This window comes from Chanodichthys erythropterus, chromosome 9, assembly GCF_024489055.1.
Source record: "Chanodichthys erythropterus isolate Z2021 chromosome 9, ASM2448905v1, whole genome shotgun sequence".
Lineage (NCBI taxonomy): Eukaryota > Metazoa > Chordata > Actinopteri > Cypriniformes > Xenocyprididae > Chanodichthys > Chanodichthys erythropterus.
Genome location: NC_090229.1, coordinates 27,758,415 through 27,780,111, shown reverse-complemented (window position 1 = coordinate 27,780,111; position 21,697 = coordinate 27,758,415). Strand labels below are relative to the sequence as shown.

The window sequence follows — 21,697 nt, the reverse complement described above, 5'->3', positions numbered from 1 at the left end:
AAAACCCAGTAAGTTCAGAATACTCAAAAAATGTAAGTAAACAACTCAAAGGTCATTTTACTAGAACTTAAAAAAAAAAAAAAAGAACTTTGTACTACACAAACTGGCTAATTACAGTTAAATAGAAATATTGAATAAACTAACACCTAAACTTTACGGTTAAGTGTCAGCAACAGCATACCAGCATGCGCTAATGTAACTAAAGAGACTATCATTTGCATGAACTGTTAATCAACATATATATAGACTTGAAGTTCCATAGCCCATTTTCAACGTAACCACAGGCACTACTCTTTACCACGATGGTAACCTTAAAAACTTCAACATCACAGAAACACATTTAAATGCCAAAATAACAGGACATTGAACAATAACAAATCTTTCCCTGTATTAATCTTGTGCAAAAACACACACAATAACATTCAATTTGAACATTTATTCTCCTTACACAGTGTGACGCAAAGCATGCTGGGAACTTGAAATGTGCTGCAACTGGATTGAATGGATTCTTCTGATAACATCGGTTAGAACTACAACGTGACGTGCATGGATGAAGTCACTTTATGTCGCTCAGTAAACTTAAAAATAATAATTTAAATATAAGGGTCTCTTAAAAAATGTTGAGCTGCACAAAAATAAAACTAAACTCCTTGTTCAGAAAATGTAATTATTTTGGGTTACAATGATTTAACAGACTTTAATTGCAGTGTACTCAATCTTTATGCATTTGTAGTACTGTTCAGGTTTACAGTGCATGCATTAGCACCCCTTTCACCCTGTTACATGACCTCTTAGTAACATGAAACTGTACAGTAGCCCAGTACAGTGGGGGCGGGGAGGGAGTGTCCCTGCTCAGTGACTAAATGATTAATTAAAAACTCCATATGATAATGAGCAAGAATCTTCTGCAATGTGCTGCTATCAAACTAGACATTACATACAAAACGAAACTAGAAACTTAGGAAGTAAAACTGACATCTGTCTTCGTTGGCTTGTTTATAACAGATTTTTTTATCCAGATAATTTTTGTACTGGATTATTTGACATGCTTTTTTGTTGACCAAACCTTGTTTTGCGATGCAAGTCTTTAAATGGGTATGACTTGGATTAAGCCAGTGTTGATGTCTGTTGAATTGCTGTCTCTTCATGTGATCGTCATGTGATTTTTAGATTCAATAAAGAGATGAACCGCAGGCTGTACCATCTGGGTGTCATTGGGGCATAGATCTGATTTAAATATTGAGGAAGTGGGTCAATGAATTGAAAATTCTTTCAATATATTGTCACTTTTTACTCAGATTGTTGGGGATCTTTGTCTCTGATTGTATGGTTACATCTGCATGTATTTTGAGCGAATGTGTATTGATTGTTGATATGGTTATTGAAGGTGCAACTTTGTAACCACAAGCAAGTCAAAAAATAAATGTTTTTTCAGCTGGAAATTATGTTAATGTTACTGTTGCCCTTGTTTGACACAGAAACAGATATAGAATTAGTTATTATGGATTTAAAAGTGATTTGATTGCTAAATTAAAAAGTCAGTCATTCAGTTATTTCATTGAGCTTAACAGTTTATAAATGAATGGAAGCTCACAAGCAAGTGTATTGAATTTGTATTTTTGATGTATGTCCTTATAGGTGAAGGATCGAGGTCCGGAGGCAACACGGCGGTTCTTTAACTGGTTCTACTGGTGCATTAATCTGGGAGCGATCTTCTCACTGGGTGGAGTAGCTTATATTCAGCAGAACATTAGCTTCTCTATTGGCTACATCATCCCTGCCGTCTGCCTCGGGGTGTCCCTCATCATCTTTATTCTGGGCAGAGCGGTTTTTATTTCCAAGACTGCAGACGGCAGCGCCTTCAGCGACATGTTCCGGATCCTGGCCTCGGCCCTGTGTGGACGTGGGCCAAAGGAACCCAGTCTGCTCAGGTGAGGGCTAAACTTATATTAGTGAATAGTTCACATGAAATCAACTTTATTAATACACACTCATGGTTTTATTGTGAACACTGGTTTAATTTTCACTTCCTTATAAAGAAAATACCACAAGTGCAGACAAATGTAGAGTATATATGATGCATAATTAGTTGCAAATGATGCTTTATCTATGTATTTAAGTCTGTCGCTCTAAATAAATAAGCAAATTGTGCATTGAGCATTTAACATATTTAAAACTTAATATATATTTTTTTTGTTCATCCTGTTTCAAAAATAATAAAATAGGTAGCAAACACAGTTTCTTGATAAATTATAGGGATAGTTCACCCAAAATTGAAAATTCTGTCATTAATTACTCACCCTCATCTTTGAAACACAAACTAAGATCTTTTTGATGAAATCTGCTTTTTTTTAAGCTTTCTGCCAATCTATTTACACTTTGACGGTTCAAAAAGTTCATAAAGAGATTGTAAAACTAATCCATATGAATTGTGCAATTTAGTCAAATTTTTCTGAGGAGACTTGACCGCTTTATATGATGAACAGATTTGTTTAGGCTTATATTCACATATAAACATTCATCAACGCACACATCAGTCATGGTAAACGGAAGCTCAAGCATATTTTCTTGACGTGCAAGAACCAATGAGGTTCAATCTTGTGTGTTACACAGCACGTTTGAGCTTCCGCAAGAGGTTTGTTTGCATAAAGCAAAAGAGCTATTTATGAATTTTTATATGTGAATAAAAGCCTAAATGTAATCTTTTCATCGTATAAGCAATTGAGTCCCTTTAAAAAATGTGGACCAAACCGCTCAATTCATATGGATTAGTTTTACAATCTCTTTATGCACTTTTTGAAACGTCAAAGTGTCAGTTGCATAGCTGTTAATGGAGGGGCCGAAATCTCACAGATTTTTATCAAAAAGATTTTCATTTGTGTTCTGAAGATGCATGAAAGAAAGGAACAATATGAGGGTGAGTCATTGTCATTTTTGGGTGAACTATCCCTTTAAGATGGGATTTATCAGTTGTTGAATATTCAGAAATTGGAATTATTTATTCTTACACTTAAAAATGGATGTGCCTATTACACATTCAATACTGTTTAAATGTTTTAAGTGTGTTAGATTGAAAAAACGGCATAAATTTACATGGGAACCTCCACTCCAGTTTAGATGACTCTATTAGTCTGTAATGTTATCCCTCATCTTCCTCTTTGATCCAGCTCTCCTGTCTGTCTCGTCCGTGGCTGTGCTATTCATCGTGTCTCTGTGGCAGTAGTTACTGTCAAGTGCCGTGCCCTTTCTCTAAATCAAAGAAGAACAATCACTTCACACACACACACACAAAAAAAACCCTTACATTTTTTTTAAGTTGGTAAAAAAGACCAAATCCTTGCTCTTTTCTTGTTAAAAACCATGTTCTCCCACCAGGCCAAAGCCAACTCTACTGGATGGTGCTAAGGTGACGTACGGTGGGCGATTTTCAGAGGAGAAGGTGGAGGAAGTGAAAGCGCTGGTCAAAATACTTCCTGTTTTCCTGGCCCTCATTCCGTACTGGATGGTCTATTTCCAGGTAAAGTTTTATGAGTGGGTTTCTCAAGTTCGTCTGTCAGTTATAGGTCCTTAAAAAAGAGGTAAATGTACAGGCTATGTATATTTAACCTTAATTTACTGTAGTTGTGACAGGATGAATAGGGGATTGCACAGGTATTTTATTTGCTTGAAGTCTCAAGGTGTCTCAGGGAAAAAGAGAGGCATAGTGGTGATGAAAGGTGTCGTTGACATGTCAAATACAGTTGATTGATGTTCATAAGCAGAGATTTTGTCTCTGACATATTAAGAGTTTGTGCCTTTTGGAGCCTTTATGGGACAAGTGGACATAAAGCCCTTGAGCAGACAGGTGCTTCCTTGAAGAACTTTATATGTCTTGCTCAAGGTAATGCAGAAAGGACAAGCAATAAAGTCTGGGACATCTATACTACTAAAGCAGCGTCCCTTCAGCAGCTGGTGTGGGGCCTGTAACCACTGAATTAATGTCACCTTACCACAGAAAAAAAGGTTATGTGTCAAACCACTCGTAAAGTGTTTTTGAAGATGTTTAAAATCAGTTTGTCAACATTGCCATGTTTAAACATTTTCAAGGCGTGTCTCTGTCATTTCTGCATTTTACAATCACCCAGGTGAAATTTCCAGCCACTTTTGTTTTCTTACTTCCCCCACAGAGCACACATATGCGGAATGTGCTTGTAAAGATCTGGTCTTATGAACATTAAAGGCTTAGTTCACCCAAAAATAAATGTCATTACTCACCCTCATATCATTCCAAACCCATAAGACTTTCATTCATCTTTGAAACACAAATAAAGATATTTAATGAAATCTGAGAGATTTCTGTCCCTCCATTGACAGTCTACACATCTACCACTTTCCTTAGTAGAACAACATGCACAGTCTGCACGAGAACCACTGAGGTTAATTCTCGTTTGTTACGCACTTAGTACATTAGAGCTTCCACAAGAACAACTGAGGTTTGTTCTCGCACGTCAAGCTTGTATGGTTGAGCTTCTGTTTATGTTGACTGATCAATGTTTAAATGTGAATAAAAGCCTAAATTCAGTCTGTTCATCATATAAAGCGATCAAGTCTCTTTAGAAAATTTGGACTAAAGCCCTCAATTGATATGGATTAGTTTTACAGTCTTTATATGAATTTTTTTTGGAGTGTTAAAGTGTAAGGCTGTCAACGGAGGAACAGAAATATCTCAGATTTCATTTAAAATATCTTCATTTGTGTTTCGAGATGAATGAAAGTCTGATGGGTTTGGAATAGCATTAGGGTGGGTATTTGATGACAATTTGATGACAATGAACTGACCCTTTTAAAGCTTTCAAGTAGTTTTAATTCATAACAGTTTATGAAGAGAATAAAGAAACGGTTCTTGTTGAAAATGGATCCAACGTTTGGACATTATTGAAATCTAAGTGTAGTTCACATTTTATTTTTTCTTTCAGATTTGGTTTGATCCAAACAACCTCTGTTGTGTTTGCTCTGTTAGTGAATTTCATTTGAATAAGTGTGAACGTTGACATCTGAAGTTACAAACCTTGGTGTGCACCAAACAATTAGATAGAGACCCAGATTTTCAGTATTGAAATATAAACCCAACACAGACCAAAGACATCTAAACATACCAAACACAAGACGTGATGTCACAAGATGCGGCCCTAAAAAAGGACAGGATGCTCAAGCATACCTGGTTCTTCTCTTCATAGGAGCTACATAACCCATTAAAGTTCGGTCTAAGCGTTGGAATTGCCCTCTCCGTGTGGCAGATCTTCATTTGCATGTGCAGCGGAGGAGTTCCTGCCACTGTTTTGACTCCTTTACAAAATTTATGAACTCTCCGTGAGTTCTCAGCTGGTAAAAATACCCTCATATGTACACTCATACAACTAGCACACAGCATTATTTGAATGTTTCTCAAGTTTTGTCATAAAATGTACTCATAAAAGCTGTTTTTTGGTTTGGTTTTGATATTTAGGTTTGGTGTTAAATAACAGTGTAAATGCTAAGCGAATGGGCATAATGTATCATTTTATTTGTTGGTCTGGACCAAAAGAACCAAGAGAACTGAAATACAAGTGTGAACACAAAGCAAGGTTAGCAAGATGACTGGTAACCAAAAGAGTTTGTCAGATTTACAAAAGTGAGTAGGTTTGTTTTTAAAGGTGCCGTAGAACTTTTTTTTACAAGATGTAATATAAGTCTAAGGTGTCCCCTGAATGTGTCTGTGAAGTTTCAGCTCAAAATACCCCATAGATTTTTTTTTAATTCATTGTTTTAACTGCCTATTTTGGCCAATTCAGGGTGTGTGGCCCTTTAATTTTCGTGCTCCACGCCCCAAGAGCTTGCTATTGTCCTTGCTTGCTTACCTAGTCTGTTTATTCAGCTGTGCACATCCAGATGTTCTACCCTTGTCTAATGCCTTTCATATTGTTGGGAACATGGGCTGGCATATGCAAATATTGGGGGCGTATACCCCAACTGTTACGTAACAGTCAGTGTTATGCTGAGATTCGCCTGTTCTTCGGAGGTCTTTTAAACAAATGAAATATATATATATATATATATATATATATATATATATATATATATATATATATATATATATATATATATATATATATATATATATATATATATATATATATATATATATATATATATATAAGAAGGAGGAAACAATTGAGTTTGAGACTCACTGTATGTCATTTCCTGTACTGAACTCTTGTTATTTAACTATGCCGAGGTAAATTCAATTTTTGAATCTAGGGCACCATTAAATTACTTGTTGAAATTAGGCATTTATTTGTTCCACCATTTCCCCTACAATATTTTAAGGCAAAAGCAACAGTTTGTTCATTCAGTTTATTTTGTGTGCTTACATAAATGCATAAATGAATCAATTAAACTGTAGATTAGTCTGATTATCAGGACAAATGGCATCCTGACTGTAACTCCATTGGGATGTGGGATGTGGCTCATAAAAATCAACACTGTTCCAATTTTATCAGGATGTGTGGTCACCCTTCCTTTTCCAGACAGTGATCTCTAAAGATCAGACCGGTGTTAACATTAAAAATCGTTCTCTGTATATTTACAGTATAAAATTCACCATTCTTAGGAGGAATTGGGTAATTTCCTGCTGTGAATGCAGGTTTTGTAGGAATGTTAAATTGCTGTGGGTCTGTCGGGATAAGGATCATTGTGTCATAGACAATCTCACGTGAAAACAAGATTCTCTTCCTCCAATTATGGATAAAGGTCATCTTTTGAGGCCCTGTCATCCCATATGTTTTGTCTGCTGAGACGCTTGCCAACTGTTAGAAAGGTTACCCGGCATTGTTAGTCCTCGGGGCCTTAAATTAAGGTTCGAGTAAAGGACAACGTCTCTAACTTTTAGAAAAAAATGCTTAATGACTTTCTGCACGAGCAGATATTTTAGAATGTTCCCATGAAGCACCAAACTGCTTTTAAAGGCTGAAATATTGCCACTTGCTATTTTCTTCCTCTGCCCTATTTCAAGTTTAAATCAATAGCAATATTCAGAAACAGTGTCTACTCAAGTGCTAAATGGATCATAGCACTGAAAGCTGGTCAGTAGCGCTGAATGAGATGTGAGTGCAGCCAGCATGTTTATGTGTGCTGCTGTCTTCTCTTGCAGATGCAGACCACATATTATCTCCAGAGTCTCCATCTGACAATTCCTGGAGCCGATCCCAACTCCACAGACTCCCACCCGGTAAGAGAACCGTTATTTCAGTGCCAATTATGTCAGATCACTTCCAAATTGGCCTGAAAGAAAAATATAATTGCTTTGTTAATGAAGAGTTCAATTATTAAAGCAGTTGGCCTCCTTTTTTGCCTGTGCTCTGGTCACTTTCCTCATCAGTTATCGCATATTTCTCATCTGCTGTGCTATTAGGAAGCAACATTTTCAATGCCACAGATGTTTCCATTAATGATACATGTTTCTATAAATGAATTATGTCTTTATAAACTTGATTTGCATTGCTCTTTTAAATATTGATATAGAATATAGAAAGAATCAAGAACAAAAGAAAGGTGTATATTAATGTTCAAATGTTTGGGTCAGTTTTTTTCATCAAAGAAACCTGAAATTGATCTAAAATGACACTAAATGCATTCACAATGTTACAAAAGATTATCATTTTAAATATATTTATCTTTGCAATCACAGGAATAATTTACATTTCAAATTATTTTATTTTTTTCAAAATTAACAATGTAAACAAGTCAACTATCAATCCTTCTTCCAAAAAGTATTTCTACCTGACAAGATGGTTTTTGCGAAAAATTGTGTACATGCATCTCTTGCCTGTGTGTGTTTCATCTTATCTTTTGCTCTGGCTGCTTTGATGTGTGTATGGCGTGGGAGTGGCATAGGTTAGTTGTCACAAGGTCGACATAGAGCATGCTAAATCTTCAACCCCTGGCAAAAAGAGAGTGCTTCAGAGCTTGTAATAAAATGAGACTGAACATTGGCTTGGCTTTTCGGAGATGGCGAGAACTGAGAATTTGAAATGTTGTAAAAGCGACATAAAGGTGTTTTTTTTTTATTATTATTATTATTCAACAGGTGAATAAACTATTTCATTTAACAGATAAATTGCCATATGTAGCTCTAAAAAAGTTCAGTGTAATTAATTGTCTATTGTGAATGGTTAATTTAAATATAGTTGTTGTAGCACTGTGCTGGAATTTATTTTCAAGGAAGTACCATGTCTGTTAATGGGTATAGCCACAGTGAAGTCTTCAGCTAGTCAGCTTGAGATCCTTTCCATCTAAACTTGTTATATTACTAAAGCTTAGTAGTGAATGTTTTAATAGAAATCAGGATAATCATATTCATCCGCACAGTCACACAGAGCCGAAGCACAACCAAAACAATGTTCTTACCAAAAATAAAGCTTTTTTTTTTTTTTTTTTTTTTTTTTTAAGTGCTAGGGCGCCAAAAGTTGCATAGTGTACCTTTTTAAAAGAATATATTTCACAATATTACCATTTTTACTGTATTTTTTATCAAATAAATGCAGCCTTGGTTTGAATATTTTTTATTTATTTATTTATTTTTTTAAAAGAGTTTTTTGGATGTTAAAAGCTTCTACAGAGTGACAACTATAAGTAGATAATTTGCCAACTCCTCAAAAACTTCAAAACTTTCAAAACATCGATTTAGCTTAACATGAAAAGTTGAGCTCAGCCAATGGTTTTGGGCTGGACTATCTGTTTGTCCAACCAGTGGCAATCCTTTGAAAACTTTATGTTTGGTAACAAGAATTAAATCAGATTGGTGGCAAAGTTTGGAATCGGAAGCATTGATCTACATGGCTGAAGCTCCTCCCATTATCAGGCCACAGCTTTGACTATAATGATAAAGATATAGTTCTAAAAATTGTTTTAAATATAAAACAGAGTCCAAACCATGACAATAATGGCTCAGAGCTCAGAGAAACTATATCATTTGAATCACTGACAGAACGATTTTTTCCCTTGGCTTATAAACCATAAAGCCAATCAGAATCCACCAGACTTTTGTCACGTAAATAATGACGGATGCAATAGCAAGTTAATCTCTTTTATTAAGAGCTTCACACACAGATGGTCAGTCACAGATAACACAACGAACACAGCAGGAGAGTGGTGACGCAGGGACCTCGATGGGCGCTGAGAGTCCAGATGAATGGTGACTGGTGAAGTGCGTCCGTGAACCAGTGCCGTGTAATCCGTGGGTGAAATCCAGAGAACAATCCAACGATGAAACAGGAAACAGGAAACAACAACGAGAAATCCAGTCCAAGGAACAAACAACACGAGCAAACACGAGACAACAACACCAGGACTCCAAACAACGATCTGACAAACATGAGACGAAAAACAAGGCGTTATATAGGCAGGTGTGATTGCAAACAGCTGCCGCTGATCAGATAATCAGCGGCGACGCCCACACGAACAATCAGGTGACACACTACAGAACACACAGACACCAGAATGAGACAGCGGATTCATGAACCGTGACAGTACCCTCCCTCCTAGGAACGCCTCACGGCGTTCCCAGAGCTCCTTACCTGTCGATTGTAATCATCGATGAGGGAGTGATCCAGGATGTCCCTGGCAGGAACCCAACTTCTCTCCTCCGGACCGTAACCTTCCCAGTCCACCAAGTACTGGAATCCGCGTCCCCTCCGCCTAGAGTCCAGAATGCGATTGACCGAATAAGTAGGTTCCCCATCTACGAGTCGCGGCGGTGGAGGAACCGGAGTAGGCGGATTAAGATGAGAGTGAAAAACGGGTTTAATTTTGGAAACATGAAAGGCGGGATGAATCCTCCTGTACGCTGGAGGTAATTTAAGTCGGACTGCCACCGGACTAATGATCTTGGTGACAGGGAACGGGCCGATAAATTTAGGAGCTAATTTATTGGCAACGGAGCGGAGCGGAATGTTCTTAGTAGAAAGCCACACTTTTTGACCAACGACGTATACGGGAGGCTTCGACCGGTGGCGATCAGTCTTAGCCTTGGTGCGCGCCCTCACCTGCAGCAGAGTCTCACGGGCTCTGCTCCAAGTGCGGTGGCACCTCTGGACAAAGGCGTGAGCGGAGGGGACCGCGACTTCAGATTCCAGACTGGGAAACACAGGTGGCTGGTAACCTATACTACATTCAAACGGAGAGAGGCCCGTAGAAGACACTGGTAATGAATTATGTGCGTACTCAATCATAGAGAGTTGTTGGCTCCAGGAGGAAGGATTCTTGGACGCCAAACATCGCAACATTCGCTCCAAATCCTGGTTGGCTCTCTCGGTCTGCCCATTGGTCTGGGGATGGAACCCAGAGGAAAGACTGACAGTCGCGCCCAGCAGTCTACAAAACTCTTGCCAAAATTTGGACACAAATTGGGGACCCCTGTCGGACACCACATCTATCGGGAGGCCATGTAACCGAAAAATGTGGTCTACGACGGTAACCGCTGTCTCCTTAGCAGAAGGTTATTTGGTTAAGGGAACAAAATGAGTCGCCTTCGAGAACCGGTCCACCACGGTCAAAACGACAGTGTACCCCTGGGAGGGTGGGAGGGCGGTAACGAAATCTAGCGCAATGTGGGACCAAGGTCTCGAAGGGACAGACAGCGGTTGGAGTAACCCATCTGGAGGTCGATTGGAAGTCTTACCAGTGGCGCAAACCGAGCAAGCCAAAACAAAACTGTGAATGTCACGAGCCATAGCTGGCCACCAGAATCGTTGCTTAACCAAAAACCTGGTCCGATTAACCCCTGGATGACAAGCCACGTTGGAACAATGACCCCATTTGATAACACAGGACCTTAACTTCTCCGGCACAAACAAACGGTTTCGTGGACCTCCGGGCGGAGGCGTTACCCCTTCTAAGGCCGACAGGACCTTCGATTCGACCTCCCATGTAAGAGTGGAGACCACTAATGTCTCGGGAAGAATACACTCGGGAGTAGACGGGCGTTCGGAAGGATCAAAAATGCGAGATAAAGAATCGGGCTTGATGTTTTTGGAGCCCGGGCGGTACGATAGAGAAAAATCAAAACGTCCGAAAAAAAGTGCCCACCGAGCCTGCCTGGAGTTAAGTCTTTTAGCCGATCGAATATACTCAAGGTTCTTATGATCTGTCCATACGATAAAAGGTACCCCCGAACTCCTCCAACGCTAATTTGACTGCCAACAACTCTCTATTACCAATGTCATAGTTGCGTTCGGCTGGAGATAAACGATGGGAAAAATACGCGCAAGGATGCATCTTATCGTCCGTGGGAGAACGCTGGGATAGAACTGCGACTACCCCCACCTCTGACGCGTCGACCTCCACCACGAACTGACGCAAAGGATCAGGGGCAATGAGGATGGGAGCCGAAACGAAGCGACTCTTCAGTTTAGCAAATGCAGCTTCCGCTGCATCTGACCACCTGAAGGTTGTCCTAGGGGAGGTCAAGGCGGTCAGAGGTGCGGCTAGTTGGCTGAAATTGCGAATAAAACGCCGGTAAAAATTGGCGAACCCCAGAAACCTCTGTAGGGCCTTACGGGAATCTGGACTTGGCCAATCCACCACAGCCTTAACCTTGTCAGGATCCATGCGAACTCCCTCAGACGAGACGATGTACCCTAGAAAAGAAACAGACTGTGCATGAAACTCGCATTTCTCCGCCTTGACAAAAAGCCCATTCTCTAACAGACGCTGAAGCACTCGTCTGACGTGTTGAACATGTTCCTGGAGAGACGAGGAAAATATCAATATGTCATCCAGGTAGACATAAATGAACTGATCCACCATGTCCCTCAACACGTCATTGACGAGTGCCTGGAAGACCGCTGGACTGTTGGACAGCCCGAAGGGCATGACCAAGTATTCAAAGTGTCCTCTGGGGGTGTTAAACGCGGTCTTCCATTCATCCCCCTTCCTGATGCGAACCAAATGATAAGCGTTCCTTAAGTCCAATTTAGTGAAAACGGATGCTCCCTGCAACCTCTCAAAGGCTGAAGACATCAACGGCAAAGGATAAGTATTCTTTACCGTGATGTTGTTCAGCCCTCGGTAATCAATGCAAGGTCGCAGAGACCCATCCTTCTTCCCCACAAAAAAGAACCCCGCCCCCGCTGGAGAAGAGGAAGGGCGGATGAATTTCGCTGCCAGAGAATCAGAAATATATTTCTCCATGGCCTCCCTCTCGGGAGCGGACAGAGAGTATAATTTGCCTTTAGGCGGAGACTTACCGGGTACTAAATCTATGGCACAGTCATAGGGACGATGCGGAGGGAGAGAAGCAGCCCGGGACTTACTGAACACTTCCCTCAGGTCTTGATACTCTGCGGGCACGTTAGACAAATCCACCGCCTTCTCCTGTAACACAGAAACAGACACAGTGGGACAAGCAGACAACAGACAAGACCTGTGACAAAGAGTGCTCCACTCGGTGATGGTGTGCTGCTGCCAGTCAATCCGAGGGTTGTGTTTGGTGAGCCAGGGGTGTCAGAGAACGACAGGTGCCTGAGGTGAGTCCATGAGGAGGAACTGAATGTCTTCATTGTGATTGCCAGAGGAGATGAGAGTAACGTAGTCCGTAGAGTGAGAGATGCTGGGAAGTCGCTGTCCATTGAGTGCGTCGACAGTGATCAGGCGGGTGAGTGGGATGATGGGTAAACTGTTAAGTTGTGCAAAGTTGGTGTCCATGAAGTTCCCCTCAGCCCCGGAGTCGATAAGTGCCTGGCAGGTGATGTTGTGAGTCGCCCATCTCAGTCTTACCGGGAGGAGGGTGGATGGTGAGGACTTCTCGGCGGAGATCCCACCCGATAGTAGCCTCAGATTTACTACCGGACTAGATCTTTTTACTGGGCAAGACCTGAGGAAGTGAGCTGATGCTCCGCAGTAGAGGCATAAGCCTTGGGATCTCCGCCTTTCTCTCTCCTCCTGGGAAAGCCGAGCTCTCCCTACCTGCATGGGTTCGGGATCTAAAGAGGAACCGACCGTGTCCGCTGTGTTGGCCAACTGGCCCTCCTCTCCATGAGGCTTAGCGTTAGCAGATTCTAGACGTTCCAGTCTCTGAAGTCGAGCATCCACTCGCAGCGCGAGATCGATGAGTCCGTTGAGTGTCTGAGGAAGATCCAAGACATAGATCTCTCGATTGACAAGGTCGGCCAACCCATGCAGGAACACATCCCACTGCGCCTCCTCATTCCAGCGGCACTCCGCCGCGAGAGTGCAAAACTCGATGGAATATTCTGCGACCGTGCGGTTACCCTGCTTGAGTTCGGTGAGTAGTCGGGCAGCGTCCTTGCCAGCCACCGCACGGTCGAACACTCTCCTCATCTCGGTGGCGAGTGCCTGGAACGAGGTGCAGCATGGATCCTGGTTCTCCCACACCGCCGTTCCCCACAATGCTGCCTTCCCTGTCAGGAGCGTGATCACAAAAGCCACCTTGGATTCTTCCCTCTTGAAGGTGCGTGGCTGCAACGAGAAATGCAAGGAACACTTGTTCAAGAACGCTCTACAAAAGTTCGGCTCACCGGCATAAATCTGAGGAACAGGAAGGCGTGGTTCTGGCTGATCCCACCGCTCCAGCGGCGTGGGGGGAATCGGCGGTGGGGGTGGCGCAGTGGGAGTTCGAAGCTGTTGAAGTTGCTGGGAGAGCTCAGACACCTGCGTCACCAGCGCTTGAACTGCGCGTCCGGTGGAAGAGATACTCTCCTGCTGTTGGTCCATGCGGGAAATGCTGTGGTTGATGAACTCCGTCAAAGCTGCTGAGCTTGCTGCATCCATAGTTGGTCAGATCGTTCTGTCACGTAAATAATGACGGATGCAATAGCAAGTTAATCTCTTTTATTAAGAGCTTCACACACAGATGGTCAGTCACAGATAACACAACGAACACAGCAGGAGAGTGGTGACGCAGGGACCTCGATGGGCGCTGAGAGTCCAGATGAATGGTGACTGGTGAAGTGCGTCCGTGAACCAGTGCCGTGTAATCCGTGGGTGAAATCCAGAGAACAATCCAACGATGAAACAGGAAACAGGAAACGACAACGAGAAATCCAGTCCAAGGAACAAACAACACGAGTAAACACGAGACAACAACACCAGGACTCCAAACAACGATCTGACAAACATGAGACGAAAAACAAGGCGTTATATAGGCAGGTGTGATTGCAAACAGCTGCCGCTGATCAGATAATCAGCGGCGACGCCCACACGAACAATCAGGTGACACACTACAGAACACACAGACACCAGAATGAGACAGCGGATTCATGAACCGTGACAACTTTAAAGTGGCAGTCGACAAAACACCAGCGCTTGTTTATAATAAAGCAAGCATTATTGTCCACCAGTGTGGATGCTAATATAGTTATCGTTATATTTATAGTTATCGCTAGTGTGAACCAACGATATGTGGTATAGTTATTCTTGGTATAAACAGACTTTAAGGGTTAGTGAAAGAGTTTAGAGAGTTTAAATAATTTTTAATGTTTTGGTACAAGAAATCTTGAGTAACATCATAAGTGGTCTTCAGGGAAAAAACATTAAACACATCAGTGTAAAATACGGTATATTTAAATGATTTAATTCTTCGGTGTTAATTTTAGAGCAAACAGGATGCCTGTGGTGATGCCAGGTGCTTGGGATGTTTGTCTGGCTGTAGAGTAGAGGCTGTTTAGGATACTCTCTGGAGACTCTGGCACGCATGAGCTAGAGAAATCCTTTGAAAACCAGGGTATTAACTTCAAAACCATGACCCTCACTAATCGCAGATTAGCACCCAGCACCCGCTTTCTCATCTAAAGTTGCTGCGTATTTGTTTTTGTGCGAATGTGCGTGTGGGTGTACATGTATACGCTCTACTAGGTAAGTGTGTCAGAACCTTCGCCTTGAATTAAATCCCTTCAGAACAGTTTCACAGTTACTAATCCAAAATCACGACTCCGAGGCTGTCTGATCAGCAATGACAATGCAGTCACATGTTGCTCTCTGACCATGAAAATGCCTAGACACAAATGTGACTGGATGAGCAACTTGTGTGTATGTGCAGTTGCACGGATGTCTAAAACAGAGTTTTCCAGAATTAGGTTCAGAGTCACATGGTAAGGACAGAGGAACTGCAGAATGACAATGGGGAAGTGAAAAAGACGTAATTGGCTGTGTTAAATAACACATTGCTTGAGAGTGTGACTGCAGGGTCATATTGAAGAGATGGTTGTAAAGCACCTCATGCTCTTTAAATATAATTTTACAGAGCACTTTCATGGTGGTTATGCCATTTTCTGCTAACATTTAAAAATATGACATTGGCAAATCATGTAGTGTGCAAGCTTATGTAATCATATGAAAGTATTTGGAGGATTGAGCTTGTTTTAACAGGTCAGATAGTCAGAATGTGTAGACTACAACTTCTTCTGTGATCAATGAATAAACAGTCCAGCATCTTCAAGTTTTTTTTTTGCTCACCACTGAATTATCAATCAAAGGAGAAGCGTTCCTCTTTCAGACTGGTTCAGGAGGAAGAAAAGTGTTGAGGTTGAAGAAGAGAAGTGAAAGTTTTTCTGTAACTATATACAACTAAAGAAAATATAAGTGCTACTTGCCTGTGAAAACAAATTGCTGCCACCTTATTAGGGTGTTATACAGTAGGTGGTTGCCAGAGTATGTTATATATGTTAAAATCTGGGATTTTTTATTTGTATTTTTTTTTTTTGTGTGTGTGTGTGTGAAGATAATTATGTTCACCAAGGCTGCAGTTATTTGATCAAAAATACAGTAAAATGGTAATACTGTGAAATTTTATTAGTATTTAAAATAACTGATATTAGCTATTTTTAAATATTTTAAAAAGTTTTTTTTTTTTTTTTTCTTGTGATATCAAAGCTCAATTTATTTTTCATGAACTGTGGAAATCGTAATAGGATTTTCAGGATTCTTTGACAAATAGAAAGTTCAAAAGAACAGCATTTTTAAAAAAAAAATCTTTTGTAAAAATTTTTTGTAAGATTTTTATTACATGTCAAACACACGCCTCCCTTCATTTATCCACCCCAAAAAGCATGAACGCGCAATACAAGACTGGATGTCTCTTTATCATAGCTGAAGCAAAGCAAAATAATGCAGCAAAAAAATAAAAAATAAAGCGAAGATAACAAACGACAATGAAGAAGGTCAATCGGCACACAGAAGCCGATTTTCACTGTCAGGTCACAAGGTAAGGAACAGTTCCAGTTGTATTTCCACTTAAGTTTGGTTCGGCACAGCACGGTTTAAGGCCCCAATATACTCACGGCGAATTTCTTTTTCTTTCTTCGTTTAGGGGTAAAGCGAAATTCGAAATACGCAAGCTGTTTAGATGAATATGTAAATATGTGCTGCACGTTTTCCTCTCAATAACAAAATAAACCCATAACAAAATTGATAATTGTTAGTGTCCCATTTCATCAGAAGAACAAATTCATGTTTTCACTTGCAGACTTCTCACTCATTTGTATTACATTCCAAAGATCTTTGTTATCAGCACCATAGTTGAAAATGAAACCATATCCGTACCAGCTAGGCCAGATTGGCACGGAATAGAACTGTTAAGCAACAAGTTTGGCCCGATGGTGGAAAAGTGGCTATACATATTTGCCGGTTACCATGATTTCATTCTGAAATCTCCTAAGAAAACAGAACAAAAAATATTGATGACTCAAATGTAGGTTCCACCCCAACTTCCTGTTTCAGTAGGAATCAAGTATTGTCACATTCTGTCCTGAGTATGATAGTGTTTCTCTGATGTACATTCTCAAGTGTGCTAATCCCCATCTGTCGCTTGTTCTCCCTCACACAAGGGCTTCCCCTTCTAAATGAACATGTGCTGCCGTAGATTTGTCTCGATGGACTGCACAGCCTAAAGGGAATCCAGTGCACAGACTTAACAAGGCCAAATTGTGAGCTCTTAATTAGGAGATACCCATAGAGAGAAACAGACATGAGTAGTAATGTGGGTGAAAATTATATGATGATAGAATGATGCAAACTGGCAATTTCGAATGGAGAAAAAAGTATTTAAAAGTGCACGATGATGAAGGGGAGACCGAGCGCTCGGAGGGACATGTATAAATTACCAATGCTTAGTCAAAGAAATGTAAATGTAATGAGGGAGTAAGCTGGAGAATTAAAAGTGTTAAAAGCACCAGTAGATTGGAGACTGCATGTTTGAATTTAATTCTACAGCTTCAGTCAGAGTGAGGTACGTTCTCCACTTAACTGCCTAATACTCTACTAGAGGTGTAAATGTGTGTGTGATATGCCTATGCACACGTGCAGGCGTGGATGCGTAATAAAGCTCTTTTTGAGCTCCGGGCATGTAGTCCTCTGGTGTTGCATTTCACAGGCGTTATTTGATTAACGTCAATTAAACGTACAGATGGTGAAATATTGTGCAGTGTGTTCGAATTAATTACAACCAATCAGAGCAAGACAAGAATGGATTGGGCTGTTTTTAACTTTTGCTACGTGCGTACAGCATATACCCACATCTGTTCATTCAGATCATCAAGCCCTGTCTGTGCTGGAAATGAGGACAGATGGTTTCCTGTGGTGGCCAAAGTGAAAATACTGATAATCAGGGTTAAAATTGGTAAATCCTTCATTTTTGTCTGGCACCTGCTACGTACTGTACATGAACTCTGGATATAGAATGACAATGAATAGCAACCAGCATCAAGCTTTTAAAAAGATGCAGAAGTATCATAGAATGGTCCCACGCAACACTTGTCATATATTATAAGTGTTCTGGGGGTGTATGATAGGGTTTGGTGAAAAAACAAACTGAAATTGAACATATTATTTAACAAAAATCCAGAGCTTGGTCATTGGTTTTCTGTGCATGGCTGCACATTCATGAGAGTCTGTTAGCGTCACATTTCACTCCAACTTGCCAAGAAAAAACAAACAAGTCATGTGAAATCAAGATTAATAAAAATGCAACATGAAATACAACACCTGAAAATCCCCAAAAATATCTGTGTATGTTCACTGAGTTGAATATCTCTGGATTGGAACTCCGGTTGTCAGATGACAGTCAGGATGACAGTTGACATGAACACAACAGATATATTCACCTCAGAGAACAAAGTACATGGATCATATTTCATGTCGCATTTTTATTAATCTTAATTTCTTACAACTTGTGTGCTTCTTTCTGGGTGAGTTGGAATGAAATGTGATGCTAATAGAGTCTCAGGAATGTGTATCCGTGCACAGAAGACCAACAGCCAAAGTTAGAATTTCGTTAATAAATACATAAAATTTCATTTTAGAATATGTCATGTCGCATGGGATCATTCTGTGATACTTTTGTGTCTTTTTTAAAGGTGCCCTAGATTGTTTTTTTTTTTTTTACAAGATGTAATATAAGTCATAGGTGTCCCCTGAATGTGTCTGTGAAGTTTCCGCTCAAAATACCCCATAGATTTTTTTTTATTAATTTTTTTAACTGCCTATTTTGGGGCATCATTAACTATGCACTGATTTTTTTTTCAGCACGGCCCCTTTAAGAGATGCGTTCCCTCTGCCACACGAGCTCTCGACTATATACATCGCATAAACAAAGTTCACACAGCTAATATAACCCTCAAATGGATCTTTACAAGATGTTTGTCATGCATGCTGTATGCATGCTTCAAATTATGTGAGTAAAGTATTTATTTAGATGGTTACGTTTGATTCTGTGTGAGTTTGAGGCTGTGCTCTGTGGCTAAAGCTAACATTACACACTGTTGGAGAGCTTTATAAAGAATGAAGTTGTGTTTATGCATTATACAGATTGCACATGTTTAAAAATGAATAATAGCAACGACTCTCGTCTCCGTGAATACAGTAAGAAACAATGGTAACTTTAACCACATTTAACAGTACATTAGCAACATGCTAATGAAACATTTAGAAAGACAATTTATAAATATCACTAAAAATATCATGATATTATGGATCATGTCAGTTATTATTGCTCCATTTGCCATTTTTCCCTGTTGTTCTTGCTTGCTTACCTTGTCTGTGCACAGATCCAGCCATTAATACTGCCTTTCCTTGTCTAATGCGTCGAATGGGCTGGCATTATGTTATGTTGAGATCCGAGTGTTTTCCGGAAGTCTTTTAAACAAATGAGATTTACGTAAGAAGGAGGAAACAATGGGGTTTGAAACTCAATGTATGTCTTTTCCATGTACTGAACTCTTGTTATTCAACTATGCCGAGGTAAATTCAAATTCTGATTCTAGGGCACCTTTAAAAGCTTGATGCTGGTCGCTATGCACTGCCATTATATGGACGAGCGCGAGTGGGACTTTTTTTAATTCCCCTTTTAATATTAGATGTTTTTATTTATTTATTTATTTTTTATGTAACCATAATCTTGATGGATTGTAACTGTTACATTGCACACACTTTTTTTTTTTTTTTTTTTTTTCTGCTTCTTCTCCAAACAACCACATACAACACCTGGGGCTAATTAAACTCTATAATAACACTGGCCGCTCATCACCAAGGTTATTATTTTATTCGAACATACTGATGCACAATGAATTAATGGGTAAATTTCCCTCTCCACTTGATGTGTCAGTGTTCCCCTATTCCCCATGCTGTTTGCAGTACCCTTCGAACTGAACTTGTTCACTCCCTTCAAATTGGAATCTCACATTTAATGGCAGAATACCCTGCGAAGTAGACTTTACAGGGAATGGAAAGTATAGCACCTATAGTGACGTACTTTACTTAAAAAAACACCTAGAAGACCTTAGCAAGCGCAAAGCAATGTGCTTGAAACTGCTCGGAACACCTAAGCAACCACTTAGCAACCTCCTGGCAGCCACCTGAGTGGCAGAAAGTTTTGCATAAGCAAATCCCACTCATTTACTTTTTCTTCAGAAATGTAAAATCGAGTTCCTTAAGGCATATGTTTTTTTTTTCTGTCAAAATAGCCCTAATTTCTAAATCTATCACTATTCCCAAATCATCCTAAGTTTTGCATAGGCAAACTTGTTCATTTTCTTTTTCCTCAGAAATGTAAAAATCTAGTTGCTTATTTATGCAAACATTTTGTTAAAACAGTCCTAAATTCCCAAATCTGTCACTATTTCCAAATAGTCCTACTGTAGGTGATCAACATTTTTTTTTCTTTCCCTCTGCTGAGTTTTTCATCACTCATCACCAGTGGCATGTGAGGAGAGCAATCAGCCATTCATTATGAAACAGGTGCTCTGACGCATTCAATCCCCATGTGATATTAAAGTACTTAACAATTGATTAATGATTTTATGGGCTATTAAGAGACCTGTCCCTCTCTCTGTTACTGGGTGGGTTTTACATCCATAGACCAGCAGTGGCCACATGAGGGCGCTAAGGTTGCTGAAATGATTCGCTTTCTCTCTCTCTTTCTCATATGCCCTCCCAGAATTCACATTTAGGCTTGTACTTACTTTCTCTATGGAGGACTAATGGAGAAGAACGGAGCACCTGAGTGTTATGAGTGACCTACACACACCCTGCTTCTTGTTTGTTCATCCTCTAGTGTAGACTCATTATTTTCCCCTTTTGTTTCCAGCAAACCTTCCGCTTCCCAGCGGCTTGGCTAACCATGTTTGATGCCGTGCTGATCCTCATGTTGATCCCCCTCAAGGATAAAGTGGTAGACCCCATCCTCAAACGCAAAGGCCTGCTGCCCTCCTCTCTAAAGAGAATCGCTGTGGGCATGTTCTTTGTCATGTGCTCGGCAGTGGCGGCTGGTGAGTCAACAACAAATGCACTAAATGACACGTTTTTAGTGTATTATCAACACACAACAAAGATTTATGGCTGAGTCTGTGAACCTGTGGGTTTTGTTCTTCAGCCTTCACACTTGCCACATGAACTGTGTGTGTGTTGGCTGATAGGGTGGGTGTATCAAGTTTCTTTGTACATATTCACAAACCGAGCCTCATGTAAGAGGATGTGCGTGTTTGAGTGTGATAGCAGACATTTACATATACATTTTAAGTATATGTGTTCATTATTGTCAAAAGGCCCGTCACGGTAGTGAACTTTCATTTCAGACTTCATAAGGTTCATATGCTGTGTGTTCTGTTATATGTGACATACTGTAACACACGATTCAGACCTAAATTATGCAACAATATATATATTTGTAACTCTAAGGCGGGGTATAGGCAACTACTTCATGATATGATACACTTCACGATTCAGTACATCGCAACATCATAAATATGATAATCTTGAGTGAAACGCCAGCAAACATGTGAGGGAGATTCACTGCGAGTGAGTGAATTTGTGGAGTCAATCCATGTTCCCTTCAATTTTGTCTAGTAGTGTGCTTTAAGAAATGATCGACTGATATAATAATTATAATTAACATTTTTATGAATTCATTTATCATTTTGACACCATGACAACTAAATAAATAATCATTCGATTACAATCATGCTTAAAATGATGTACACTGACATGATATATCAGTCTTGTAGAAAAAGAAATTGTACATGGAGCGGGTCGCCCACACTCTAAAAAATGCTGGGTTAAAAACAACCCAAGTTGGGTTGAAAATGGACAAACCCAGCGATTGGGTTGTTTTAACCCAGCGGTTGGGTTAAATGTTTGCCCAACCTGCTGGGTAGTTTTATTTAAACCAGCT

At 40.2% G+C, this 21,697-nt stretch overlaps 1 protein-coding gene across 2 annotated transcripts in view; it reads left to right on the top strand.

Moving 5' to 3' along the window:
* The window catches only part of slc15a4 (solute carrier family 15 member 4), a 73,334-nt gene that overhangs the window by 3,348 nt on the left and 48,289 nt on the right, over positions 1-21,697 (top strand). For both annotated transcript variants that reach the window (XM_067395196.1, XM_067395197.1), the window contains exons 3-6: positions 1,639-1,931; positions 3,376-3,517; positions 7,169-7,246; positions 20,615-20,795. In XM_067395196.1, the coding sequence (XP_067251297.1) occupies positions 1,639-1,931; positions 3,376-3,517; positions 7,169-7,246; positions 20,615-20,795 (694 nt within the window). The remainder of the gene's footprint in view (positions 1-1,638; positions 1,932-3,375; positions 3,518-7,168; positions 7,247-20,614; positions 20,796-21,697) is intronic.